This window comes from Lithobates pipiens, unplaced genomic scaffold, assembly GCF_037356315.1.
Source record: "Lithobates pipiens isolate NorthernLeopardFrog02 unplaced genomic scaffold, aLitPip1_a1.2 Scaffold_23, whole genome shotgun sequence".
Lineage (NCBI taxonomy): Eukaryota > Metazoa > Chordata > Amphibia > Anura > Ranidae > Lithobates > Lithobates pipiens.
The window spans coordinates 296,071,769-296,086,261 of NW_027507785.1; the positions used below are offsets into that span (position 1 = coordinate 296,071,769).

The following is a 14,493-nucleotide window of genomic DNA, read 5'->3' on the forward strand; positions in this document are numbered from 1 at the left end:
TATAAAGGCAACTAAATGCATGAAACTGAGTTTATTTTGAGACACCAAAGTGTCATAAGACATGTTGTATAAAAACATCGCTTGTGGTTCTTCTGTCTTAAACCTGTCTGAAAGAGAAGCATTTGAAAAGGCCACAGAAATCAAATTCTTCTTTTTTTTGGGGGTGGGGGGATTTGATTAGCATGGAAAGATGCTTTTTGTCCTGACAATTTTTATACTTCAGGCCCCAGTAAAATGAAAAATACAACTGAGGCCAGACAACAAACTTAAAGTGTAACTAAACCCACAACAGTAAAATCAGTCTGTATATGCAGTAAAGCATGCTTGTTATACTCGCTGTGTAACCTAAGGGGTTAATCTTTTGCATTGTGTATAAAGGCTGTTAGTCTCTCTGATCCTCCTCTTTTTTTTTTTACAGTCTACAAAAAATAATCGGATGTTTACAGAGCCAGGGGATGGGCTGCACATTCTCAGTTTGGTGTGTATTCCTAGAGAGTTTTTTTTTTTTCTTGGGAGGGTGCATGTGATCAGCCCAGGGCCAATCAGCACTGTTCAGACATGTCCAGACAGAGGATCAGGGGAGAACGAAAACTCCTTCTACAAGCTTAACTAGGAACTGATAGAAGTCACAAGGCTGCTATATGCTATATACTGCTGATGAGAAAAGGTATTTAGCAGTTTATATTTACTAAAATAAGTGCATGCCCATGTTCTGTATACTGTGGGAGACCAGATATAGCAAATGTAGTTTAGTAACACTTTAAATATTTACACATTCTATGCAAATAGAACATGAGCTTCAAAAAAAACCCCAATGATATCTGTAGCTACAAGTAGCGTGGAACAAATAATTCCAAAAATTCAAAAGAAAAAAGGTGAATTTGTTTTTTAAAGCAGAACTAAACTCTCTCAATCACTATTAACTATTTTTAATCCTTATGCTGCTAGCCTTAGAAAATATAAAAGGAAAATATATTATTTTTACCTTTTATTTATGTACAACATTTCAGTTGATTCCTGGTTTCTGGCCTACACAAGGGGATTCTCTCTGGGCAGATTCCAGAAAGTAAATGCTACATTAATCATCTGCCCTCACTCAAGATGGCTGTGGCTACAAAATTCTACAGGGGTGTTCTTCAAAGCAATTTCTCAACAAAATACAGCATGAACACATTGATGGATGGAGGCGTTTGCTTTGAATATTAAAAACAAAATTAATAGAATTTTTGGTCAGTGCTGGTGGTTTAGAACCGCTGGCAAGACTCTACCGATTCTGTGTGTGAATGTAGCCTTAGCCAGCTTCCCTGATCTACTGGGACTGGAAGTAGCAATTTTAGCTGCACCCCCATCTAACATGATGCTCCTACATTCAATAGTACAACTTTCTGAGAGCACCATTACAGCTTAATGGCCAAGACAAAAGTCTGTCGATTTACATATTCCTCTCCAGCAGCTTTGCTATCTGATGGGATTGGAGCAAGCTTCTCCTTATCATAAGAAGTGGCCAAACAGCATGGTCCCTTTTCCTTGAGATATGATAATTCCAGCTTTCCAGGCTTCCTGGGCAGTGGCTGTAATAATCAGGTCATTTACGGACCATGTGATTAGCTATGCGGACCTGTATTATCAGTGATCTATAGCTAGATACCATGAGATGCAGTCTTTCCTAATGCGACACCCATCCATATATTAAAACACACTGAGGGAAAACCCAGCACCGTTTTAAAGAATATTTAAAGTGTGGTGCAGGAAGCCTGTGTAATATGGACCTTCAGAAAAGAAACATGCCCAGGTCTTCTCTTCATCCGATGTTCTATTACTTCTAGGTTGAGATCCTCTCAATACGCTGCTGTTGCATGCCCAGGATACAAGGACATAATGCCAGACACATGGGTGTTTTTGATGATGACTTGTAATTACTCTGGGCAGCAATGAAATGGTTCATTAACAACAGCAGAACAAGAATCCTGGTATTGCTTTTGGGCAGAGCTGGAAGAGAACCCTTTGTATAATTTCAACAGAGGGTCAAAATGCACAAGTTATTTTTCTAGAATACCTCTGTTTTATTAAGAAACCAGGATATTTTTCTTGTTAAATTAGTTTATGTTGAAGTTACTGAATACAACAGACACTTTTACTTTTTTTTTTTTTTTTTTTTTTTAGCAAGGATGTTCTGATATGTCATGTTCATGCCCTTTGCTTCATAACACCATATTCTTATTGAAAGCCTTAACATTGTAGCAGCAGCCAAAAATACGGGTACAGATTATTTAACATTACTAATTAAAGCCAAAGTCCAGGGTGAAGAAAAAAAAAAAAAGAAAAAGAAGCATACTAGTATATACACAAGTAGCAAAAAAACTTGAATTGGCTACTAGAAGCCAGTATGTTCTGCCAGTCTAAATAGTGAACATGCTTACAGGAGGAAAGAACAGAGTGAGTAGGGTGGTTACCTATCTTCCAGTCCGTGGGCTACAAGTGCCCTGCAACAAGCCATACTCCTCAACTAAAGCTGGGATCGAGACCTGGGCTATGTGGTCTGTCATGGGGGCATCTGGATCACAAGAGTGCCTGAAGAGATTTACTAACTTCTTGGAAGGTAAAATCGTTGACACAACTGTTGGAGTTTAGCTTTTTTGACTTTCCCTGCTTCCTTGCCCTACCCTTCTCCCATACCAAACTCCAACCCCCCACGCGATTGACAGTATACTTGTATACCCATTGCACCCATATGCTTCTGATATCAATCAAGCCAAGTTTTCTATTTTTATTTGGTGGTATGCGACAAACAATAAAATGGTAGCTTCACAGAACATATAATCTGTATGAAATAGCCTTCACACATTCAGGAAGGCTATTTCATACGGATTATCCAGGAGCATCCTGTCATGAGTAGGATCATTTGGAGCAGATGTTAGAAGATGGATCTTCTTACAGGAAGATGGATCTTCTTACAGCTTGTTAACAGGTAGCAAGTTCTACTATGCTCAAGTCCAGTTTTCAATCAATCTCTCTGACCCACCCCCTGGTACCTGCTTTTACAGGAACAGTAGACATGTTATTTGTCAAGTATTGCCAGAGGTATGGTCAAAATTAAGGCCAGGGGCATTATATCTTTAGTCCAATATAATAACTGTAACAATGTGCGACTATGGGTAAAATACAAAATTACATAATGAAGTCTGTCACCGGCAGTAACAGAAGTTTTTGTTTTTCTAAGTAGATTCCAGTTTTTCTGAAAGTAGATTCCACCCTGCCATCAGATTGGCTATATTCGTATTTCCAGCAATAACCTGACAATCCTGTTCCTTCTGTAGCATTTTCACCCTGTAGTCTTACCCCTTGTACACACGGTCGGACATTCCGACCACAAAATCCGTCTGATTTTTCTGACGGATTTTGTCCGAAACTGCTGTTGCATACACACGGTCGGACAAAGTTGTCGGAAAATCTGATGGTTCGGAACATGATGATGTTCGTTCGTTACAACGGGACTATGTTCAGGCTAGTAGCCAATAGCTTTGGTCTCGTAATCTAATATGAGCATGCGTGGCACTTTGTACGATTGGAATTCTCTATAAATGATCGGACAAAGTCCGATCGGATCATGTTACCGGAAAATTTTATATCTAGCTCTCAAACATTGTTGGTAGGACATTCCGACGGAAAAAGTCAGATGGAGCCCACACACGGTCGGATTATCCGACAACACGGTCCGATCAGACATTTTCCGTCTGAATTTCCGACCGTGTGTACAAGGGCTTAGATTTATTAAATGGCATGTCCAAATCCCAGTAACTAAACTTTTGCTGGACAGCTTGGCCTGTTAAAGGAAGTTGAAAATAAAGAATCTACTGGCAGGATCAGAAGGGAATCGGAAAAAGTGTTAATACTAGTGAAAGACAGCATCATAGATGCCATTATTTATTTTACCCATAATTCCACTCAACATTCCTCAGAAAAAACAGGTTGCACTGGCTGCTAGGACTTCAAACACCATCTATATACACAAGCTTCCGCAGACATTTCTCAAGTCACTGTAGTGTTTTTCACCATCCATAAAGGAATTGTGGGACACTCCAGATGATATTATTAAAAAGAAAAGGTTTCTCTTTTCTCTCTTACAGAATTTGAGGTAGAAACATAATGGATATTAACTGCTTCTAAAACATCACGGAACTAGGACAATACCAATCAAAAAGGTATTTTGTCCAAATAACCCCCATTGCCGGGACCAGCTCCCAATATACCTATTTTGCTATAAATGTACATTATCTGTCTGTAGTGCACATCCCTCTGTCATTACTGGTAAATTACAGCTTGCTCGAAGCAGATAGAGACTCAACGCTATCATCTTGTCAAGTCAGAAACATAATAGTTTTCACTTTCACAATTCTATTTCACTGTTCAATTTGATGATGGGCTAGTAATAATGGAATAAAAAAAAAAAGGAGGCCAGATAAAATATGCAGACAAGGACAGGGTGATATGTGAAACTTTTATACTGCAAAAGACATCTTCTGTTGGATATGAGAAAATTTCCGGAAAACCGAGACTGTTAACATTGGTTGCCAGAGTAACATTAAGACCTAAGAATACTGCGTTCCAAAGAGGTCATGATTTATGTATGTGATCTATTTTCAAGGTATATACAGCGGTGTAACTATAGGATTTGCAGCAGTTTCTATTATAATGGGGAGAATAGGAAAAGACAATCTCCTTCAACCCTTTTCAGACCCTCTATACCATTTATAGTAAAAGCTACAGGAAGCCTGAGTAATTTAAACTCAGATTGGAATTACAAAATATCATAAACCGAGGTTACTATCAGTGAAAACCACATTCGCAAATTGTGGAGCCAGAAACATACAGAAATATAGATAGAGATTAATGGTTAAAGATGTACGCAAACCGTAACCTTCCTATAAAACCTCAAGATTAGATGAGCATTTTTATGGCTGGAATTTTGTGAACAACTATGGGAGCATCAGTTAATTAAATTAAGGGGTTTAAATAGTTAAATGAAATGAAATTAATTAAAATGAATTGAGCCTTCTATTAAATAAATACTAATGGAGCTTAGCTGGGTTACTTCATAAGTGGGGGATGCATGGAGAGCAAAAAAGTGAGGATGGTCCCATGGCTTGCTGCAAAGAAGCGGGCACTTGGCTATGTGGAAAGGGTAGAAAGGCACCCCTGACCACTTGCAGGAAGAGGGAAGGCACAGTCCCCATGTGAGTGCTATAAACAAGAGGACTTTATTTAAACCATCAACTTTGATGGAACCATGCATCTTCCACTCTAACGCAGAAGCCATGGATTTAAAGGTTAACTTCACCTCGTATTCATAGAGATCTGTAAATAGACTAAAAATTCCATCTTTCACTGCGGAAGACTGACGTGCAGTTGTCAATGGTACATGAGTTCAGTAGTCATCACACTCAAAGTCTGCTGACACTTTCTCCAGCTTTCCAACTGGAAGTCCATACCTCTGTACGGACAGAGAGCTGCCATTCCTGCACATACATGTGTATTTTTTCCTTTTCCTAAAAGGTGGACTTAACTTTTAAATACGTTTTTATATAGGCGAGTTGATGAGTGATTACTTTGATACTTAAAGTATTACTAAACCCAGGACCCTGCATTGACTAGATCTGGTCTTCCACAGTACACAGCATATGGAAATGCAATTACTTTAGTAAATATAAACTGCTAAATACCCTTTATCATCAGAATTTAAAGCAGTTTTGTCACTTCTATCAGGGTCTGGTTAAAGCTTGTAGAAGGAGTATTCTTTCCCCCATGATTGTCCAATGAGGACCCTTTACCCTCTACCTGGACAGTGCTGATCATATGCACTGATGATGAACTCTCTACCAATACACACCAAACTGAGCATGTCCAGCTGGTCCCCTAGCCTCTGTGCTATCTGGAGATGGTTCGGGGGACTCTGGAAGATGGGGAAGATCAGAGAAGACTGGATCAAACAGCCTTTTTACATAATGCAGAGGATTAACCCCATGAGTATAAAAAGCATGCTTTACTGCATATACAGACTGATTTTACTGTTCTGGGTTTAGCAACACTTTACACCAGGATAAAGATATTTCAGTTTGATTGCTTGTGTGTATTTACAGTTTGCGCTTCTCAAAGTCTGGGATGGAAATTAAATTAAAACTCTCTCTACAGCACTACCACATTCCAGTCTGTTCTCCTGGTGGATAAGGCTGCCCAATATATGAATGGACCAAAAGAAAGTTAACAATATAAAAAGGAAATTGGATAATAACAGATTTACAAAGGTTTTATTTGTAAATAATCAAGATAAATAGACCATTTTAAATAGTTTTATTCATTCACTAATACAGTGTGTGTTTGTCAAGGTCCCATGCAAAGCTCTGTTGCCATATGTACAGATCAGTCATCCCATACTTACTTTCTTTTGAAGGGCACAGTGGAAGATGAAGATAAACATTCCTTGGAAGGCATTGAACACAGTGAAGAGGTACGTCATTACAATAGTCTCCTCGTTGATGTACAACAGACCAAAAGACCACGTCAGTCCCAGCAGACACAGGAGAGCAAACGCTCCAAGAACCCAGGACCTAAAAACAGATAGGACCACATCAACGGTTATGAACGTAACACTTAAACTCAAACACCGGACATAGGTGATTGTGATTATGATTTCTATTCAGGCTTTGGCATTGTACGAGTCTGTTCATAAAGTCAATCAAAGACAACACAGGCTACTTGATTTCTCAATGACATGAGCTTCATCCTTGAAAGACTATACTGCTCCAAGCTAACATCAGATCAAACATGAAAATATGTATCAATACACAACTTTGCTGTCCATTGTTAGCAAGTTCTTAGCGTACAAAAGAGCCAATACAGACAGCTTGATCAATGCCAAACAGCTTGCACATATGGAGTGAACGTTTTATGGTAAATCCATTGTTTTTAAAATAGCAAATCAAGGTAAGGATAAACTTAAAGGAGAAGACATGGTATGATAAAAAAATTGATTTACATAAAAAAATGCTACTTATAACATTCAAAACTATACTTATCCATCTGATTTATTGGGTATTTTTTGTATTTGTCTGTGGTAGTCTAAAGGTAGTTTCATAACACACACACACCAAACCAAAGGCAACCTCAGCTACTGACTAAAATAATTAGCAACCAATAACATTACTTCTTTCATTAATAAACTTGCACTGGAAACCCAATTGCCAAATTGGTTGCTTGGTAACACAATCCAACAGGTTGCTATAAGAAGCCATAAATGCAGAGTTGTCTTTATAGAAGACAGACATGAAACTGCATACAAGTATTTTTAAACTTGGCCTCTTTGAGAAAAATAGAATATTTACGGTACTTAATATCTCAAGCTTACAAACACAGAACTGGACAGAAGAATGACTGCACCCCCTCCCACAATGTTCTGTTCTTAGGGCGCTATAGTATTTGACCTATAGCGAGATAAATAAAAATAAAAAATAAAAAAACACAATGTGTGCAACCTAAACTAATGCCCCGTACACGCGGTCGGACTTTCTGACGACAAAATCTGTCGGATTTTTTCCCAAACTTGTCTAGCATACACATGGTTGCACAAAGTTGTCGGAAAATCCGATCGTTCTGAACACGGTGATGCAAAACACGTACGACGGGACTATAAACAGGCCAGTAGCCAATAGCTTCCGCCTCGTAATTTATTCTGAGCATGCGTGGCACTTTGTCCGTCGGAATTTGTCTACACACGATCGGAATTAAAACGATCAGATTTTGTTGTCGGAAAATTTTAGATCCAGCTCTCAAACTTTGTCGGAAATTCTGACAGAAAAAGTCAGATGGAGCCCACACACGACTGGATTTTCTGACAAGCACATTTTCCATCGGAAAGTCCGACCGTGTGTACAGGGCATAAGCAATAAAGATTTATTTGTAAGAAGAAAAAAAAAAATTATATATACACTATATTGACAAAAGTATTGGGACACCTGCCTTTACACCCACGTGAACTTTAATGGCATCCCAGTCTAAGTCCGTAGGGTTCAATGTTGAGTTGGCCCACCCGTCGCAGCTATAATAGCTTCAACTCTTCAGGGAAGGCTGTCCACAAGGTTTAGGAGTGCGTCTATGGGACACTCCTAAACCTTGTGTACAGCCTTCCCAGAAGAGTTTAAACTGTTGTGGCTGCAAAGGGTGGGCCAAATACTGAACCCTACAGACTAAAATGCCATTAAGGTTCATGTGTGTGTAAAGGCAGTCATCTCAAATACTTTTGAAAATATAGTGTATTTAGAAGTAACAACTTTTGGACAGACTTCATTTACAATAAAGTTTGACCCACACCATTATAATCTTCTGAATTCAGTGACAGTTTTTACAACTGATTTGTGAATGACTGATATGAGATAACTGGTCTCACCATTTTTCTGATACACTCTGAACTATCCAACAATAAGCAAAAGCAACCCGACTCTTCACTATATACAAATAGACCAGAATTGTTTTTGATCCAACAGTTTCGTTTCCAGCAACACTGATGTTTTTGCACAGATTACACACGAATGTTATTAAGCAGCCTTTTTTGCTATAAATCAAGTGCCGTTTTTTTAGGTTAGCAAAAGAATATTTTTCTGGGTTCCTGACATTTAAAAGAAATTGGTCAAAAGGGAATTCCTGGGGTTTCACAGCTCAACTCAACAAATCTAGAATCAAATGTACTTCTCAATCCATGATGTCTCATCACAAAAAGCTGAAATGAATATTAAAAAATAGACTGCATAAGCAATGAGGCACATCCTGACAACACAAATGAGAAAGAAAAGAATAGGAAGAAAAAAAAAAAAAGTCCATGATGAATGGGAAGTAAGAAATAAAACCAGCAAGGAGGGGCATAAAACTGTCATGTGTGACCCAACTAAAAAAATGAGCAGAGGAAAATCGAATGGAGGACAAGGAAGATTTGAGTTAGGGCATTCCACATCTAGCTAATGGTCTCTTACTTGATAAAAGGCTTATTATCTTCATATCTAGAGAGCATTACAAGCAGAGGAGAGAAATCAGATTGTTAGAGACAGAAGTGGAGCAGAAAGAATGGAGCATTTTATTTATTTTTTATACACAAGGCTGAATTAGGGAGGAAGAAAAGTATAAAAATATATAAAAAGGCATTGTTCAAATGATAGAATTTTATCAGGGGAGGTTTTTTAAATAAAGGGATTGTGTTGGTTCTATTAAAAAGAAAAAAAAAAATTGAAGAAAAGGTCATGCTACAATTGTTAATGTAAGGATTCACCTTACCCAGGTAAGTCCGTATTATAGTAGCCGTCACATACACGATAATTACTGGAGTGGATGAGACAGAGGTAGAAGAAAAAAAAAAAAAAAGGGGAAAGATAAAGATAGATGCTAAAACAAAAAGCTCTCCTAACATGCAACATGCACTGGAGGAGCACATTAGTCAAAGAACTGCACTAACTGCTATGTTCACATTCCACTGTGCTACTAAAGGCTATGATGACCCACTTCCGTCTCTTCTTTAGTAGATATCAGGCTAGGATACTAGTGCCATTTTTTAAGAGCTGCTATTATTTTCTGCTTCTCACTGAATGCTAACCTACCCTCTTTTTCCAGCTGCTATTCACTTTCTCATTGGGGGCTGTACATCCTCAAAGCTAGATGAGCCACCAGGCAACCTAAACAGGGGCCTAAGGTCACCAGGCAACCTAAACAGGGGCCTAAGGTCACCAGGCAACCTAAACAGGGGCCTAAGGTCACCAGGCAACCTAAACAGGGGCCTAAGGTCACCAGGCAACCTAAACAGGGACCGAAAAGTCTTGTGGACATCCAGTGGGACAATTTTTATGCTCCTGCAGTAAACCGGGGGGATATCACAACTGGTCAAAGCTGTGCACCTGCCTGCCAATTAGCAAGGGAGAATGTTCTTGTAATCATTATCAAGGTCAATCAATGAGTTGGGGGATAAAAGCTGCTATCTTGCCGATAACCCCATTCTGCCTTAATCCATTGGTGTGTCATGAGATGCCATGATACACCAAGATGCGTTTAAGAAAACGTTTCAGGTGCAACATGCCAGCTTAGGAAAGTGCTGCAATGCTCTTTACCTAGGGCAGAGTTTCTCAACTAGAGTTCCATGGAACCCTAGGGAATCCAGCGGTTGCTAGGGCTTCCATAAGCAATCGTCAATTTATGACTCTCAGATAAGTTCCCACTGACACAATTGATCTCTTTAGCCATCTGTAAGGGGGTAATTCTTCCCAATGACCAAAAGTGTAATGTTCATTCTTCCCACTGACCAACACACGAATGTATCATGAGTTATAGATATAGTAATGCTTAGCAGGGGTTCTCTTATTTTAAAGGGACCTCCTGTGTTGAAATGGTTTGAAAAAGGCTGATCTAGGGATAGGCTTTTATGTGTAGCACTAACATGCCATTGTAAAGGCAAGCACCTCCTACAACTGACACATTTGCATGAGAACTAGTAAGCCAAATCATATAGCAAGTACTTGTATTTCTCGCAACACATGGAGTGATATATCAGCACCACAAGTCCCAGCCCTGCCTAATGTTTGTGAATATGCCAGAAAAAATTATTGCATCCATACCCCCTAAAGAAATCCCCATAATGTTAAAGAAGTATGGCTTTGAACATATATGCAACAGAGTGGCACCTCTTGCAGTTTGTTGTCAGTGCCTGGTTTGCAGTGTGGCACCTGTGTTGTAGTCTAGTGGGAAGGTGTGGAGGCACAAACTGCTACGGGGAAAGCTCCTTACCGAAAATATAGTAAATAAAGAATGCTGGGCTAGTGATATAATACCACAGGTAACCCCCAAGAATTCAAAATGGCAGTTTTGTTTGGTTGTGCTTTTAACCCCAACCCACCTAGTGATGCAACTTTTGATTACATAACTATCTTAAAAGAAAGAATATTCCCATGCTACCTAAAATAGCAAGGATACAGTCCTAGTTGCAGCAAACACCGAATGGAGCAACCAAAAAAAAAAAAAAATCTTTTAAAATATTTAAAATATTTTAAATGTGAGTAAATTCGGCTCCTTGTTTTAGTAAAATGTACCTATTCTTAAACATACTTCACAATTTGGACATCCATTTCCCCTTCCTTTCTATACATTACACTGGACCTGGAGCTCCCCCCTCCTATCGATTGTTGAGGTATTCAAAAGAAAACCCTTACTGGCTGTGGCAGGAATTTGGATTATCTTCATTCTGGCATTTTCTCATGCCGTTACCTTACGGCAGTAAGGTAAGGCATCACCTTGCACAGAGCTATTTGATATAGCATCTTAGTTCACTGTTATTAGGACTTTTTTTTTTTATATACTACCAAGAACGTTACCTATGAAATGTGTGTGCGTGTGTGTGTGTGTGTGTGTGTGTGTGTGTGTGCGTGTGTGTGCGTGTGTGCGCGTGTGTGCGCGTGTGTGTGCGCGTGTGTGTGCGCGTGTGTGTGCGCGTGTGTGTGTGTGTGTGTATTTTTATTCTTACATCGGCTTTCATGCAATATATTTTTTGTCACTATTTGTAGCACTTTCACTTTTTAATGCTTGCCCCTTGGCATTTTAGGTTTATGATTAAAGATATTCCGGATGTTATATCAATTTAATCACTACCTAGAACTCAACATGACACATTGATTTTGACAATAACTGTCTTGCCTAAATGCTTACATTTATTCAGTATCAGTATGACTTGCATAAGGATGGCTGGTGAAATTTTGATTCTGAAGTAGAGGTAAAGGGTATATGATGTCTGAGCCCTTGTCAAATTAACCATCTGTTAGAGGAGCTCTCTTAACCAAGCCGATTTCTTGAAGGCCAACTTTGGGCAAAAAAAAAAAACGTTTTCTAATTCAGTGGTGCTATGCCTACACTAAATGGGTCAACTGCCAATTTCGTCTAGGGGTGAGGAGAAAGCTTATACTCACCCAATCCTGCGATCAACTGGAAAATGGCGCTCCCCCACAGCCCAGGGGTGGATGGTTCCTGCTCTATGGAGCCTGCTCTGGGCTTGGAATAGTCCAAAATTCAAGACCACTGGAGTGTGGGGATGCCAGACCGGTCTTGTGCTGGAAGGATCAAAGATTTCGGTAAGTAAATCTCCTTTCTCCTCTCCCCTAGACAAAAAAAATTGCAGTTGACCTGTGCCTGTGCAGTGCAGGCACAGCCCTACTGCATGGGAAAACTTTTTTTGCCGAGTAGGGCTTTAATGATTTGAGGGCGTGGGCTCAGGCTTCACGCTGCTCGTCTGTGGTAGAATGCTAACAAATAATTGCAGCAACTTAACAGAGGGAGGGTTTTTCCTAGAAAACCATTTGACAGAAAGTGCCTTTTTTTCGCAAAGTAAATCTTGGTCACTGCTTGCTCACTCCTCAGTTCTTCAACTAAAAAAAGAAAAATACAGAAAGTCCCTGGAATTTTCTTTTTATCCTCAAAACTATTGCAATGCAACCATCACTTTCTAAAGGTCACACCATAAAAGAGCAGCTGTCAAATAAGAGGCTCCTCTAGTGTACAAAACCTTCCTTTCTGTGGATTTGAAGTGGCATTGGGATTAAAGCAAACATCTGTTTAATTAGTCACACACAACAGATAATCTGCAAGTTAACATTAGTAATAAAGAGTCAATTCTCGCAGGAGAGCTGGATTACAAGTGAGAAGTACTTCAAGCCCTACATCACAAAGTCATTTAACAAAACAAACCTCACATAATCATGTCAGCCTTGTGGACGAGAACATCATTTTAAACTGTGCTTTAAATGCAAATGAAATTACCCTGTTGCTATGCAATACTTTAATTTATTTACGCAATTTAGGAGCATCATTTAGGTGAAGGCATTATCTCTGGACAACGTGTAAGTAGCAGCGCGATGGTAGCCTGGCTAATCGCACAGCGACATCTTTACTGCTTTCTGTTAAACTGCACAGCGGTTATTGCGGAATACCCTGTATCCATTGGAAGGAGCGGGCCACTTACTTAATGTTTTCCAAACGACTGGAATCTGGCTTTAAAGAGTTGGAATGCTTCACCATTTTGCACAGCGTGATCACCAGGAAAATAATGTTGACCTGCATTGGAAAGAAAAAAAAAAAAACGATTAAACATCTGAGATGATACAAATATCTTAAGGAATTCCAGTCGAATTAAAAAAAAAAATCTCTGGACCTAAAAAAAATAAAGTACATCTCTGCAAATACACAATTCCCAAATATAAAATACAAAATTATAAATACCTTTTCCCTCCCTTTTTTAATAAGTGATCACATTCCCCCTGTTCTCGGCTGTGTAAGAGCTGGGGGAGGAGAAGCAACAGTTCACTTAGCTTTCCAGTGAATGGCTGTGCAGCGGTGGGGCGTGTCAGGACAATTCTGATCATTGGAGAGCACAAGAGTCCCCAGCATAGCTAGAGAACTGACCATGGTGTGCTTTCCTGCTTAATATGGTACATTTTTAATAGGAAAGCAAGGGGGCTGGCAGGAACTCTAGGGTTTTCACATAAAGGAAGCAATACAAAGAGAAGAGGATATTTTCTCATACAAGTACATGGTATAGCAGCCGCATATCAGGAATATGAAATATTGGGGTAAAACGCTTTAAAGACCATTCAAGTACAGAAAAAAAATACCAGTTGGTCTACTGGAAATCCATTAGGCTCCAAACTTCCTGTCTGAGCCGACCTTTGCTGTCCAGAAAGCACAATCAATGTTGTCAAGCCTGCCTGTTGGACTGGAGAGCTCCCCCTATCCTCCAACTCTTTCAGTCCTACTCCACATTGCATACATTGATTTCTTTTAGAGCAAAAGAGGGATGTCGCTGTGAGCCAAGAGCCTACCCTTGTACTGCGTCAGCACGAACTTATTTTCCAGCAGCTGCCCCTATGAGAATTTTACAAGCCTGGTGATGTCACGGACAGTAAAAAAACTGTTGCTAATGGAACAAGTAATATCTGGACACATACTTTAATGTGATTATAAATACTGAAAGGTTTTTTTTTTATCGTAATGCATGCCCTGCGTTAAGGTAAAAAAAAAAAAATTATACCGCCTGTTACACCCCCCTCCCTAACACTTATCCGAGTCCTCTATTGATCCAGCGCTGTGCCTGTCTTCGAGTCTTCTCTCCCCTCTTCCTGGCCTCACAAGCATTTGCCATTGGCTCCTTTTGCTGTCAATCAAATCTAGTAAGGAGGAAGTGGGGACAGATGCTCACAGCCTGGCTTGGGAGTTCCTCCCATAGCAAGCTGCCTGCTATGGGGGCACATACAGAAGAGGAGGAGCAAACAGCATGGGCAGAGAACTCCAGAATAGGGAGGTCACTGTGCAGGTAAGTATAGACCTTTTTTTATTTTAATTTAAAAAAAAACTTTTGCCTTAATAATTACAAATAGGAAACTACACAGATACAGATTTTACAGATATAGCTAGATAGCGGAA

At 39.5% G+C, this 14,493-nt stretch overlaps 1 protein-coding gene across 25 annotated transcripts in view; it reads right to left on the bottom strand.

Moving 5' to 3' along the window:
• ADGRL2 (adhesion G protein-coupled receptor L2) overlaps nucleotides 1-14,493 on the bottom strand; it is a 284,260-nt gene that overhangs the window by 8,493 nt on the left and 261,274 nt on the right. For 10 of the 25 annotated variants that reach the window (XM_077450365.1, XM_077450363.1, XM_077450366.1 and 7 more), the window contains 5 exons: nucleotides 13,037-13,128; nucleotides 11,988-12,128; nucleotides 9,319-9,363; nucleotides 9,021-9,047; nucleotides 6,437-6,605 (listed from right to left, as the gene is read on the bottom strand). In XM_077450365.1, coding sequence (XP_077306491.1) covers nucleotides 6,437-6,605; nucleotides 9,021-9,047; nucleotides 9,319-9,363; nucleotides 11,988-12,128; nucleotides 13,037-13,128 — 474 coding nt within the window. The remainder of the gene's footprint in view (nucleotides 1-6,436; nucleotides 6,606-9,020; nucleotides 9,048-9,318; nucleotides 9,364-11,987; nucleotides 12,129-13,036; nucleotides 13,129-14,493) is intronic. The other 15 variants (XM_077450372.1, XM_077450371.1, XM_077450376.1 and 12 more) reach the window with 2 other exon arrangements.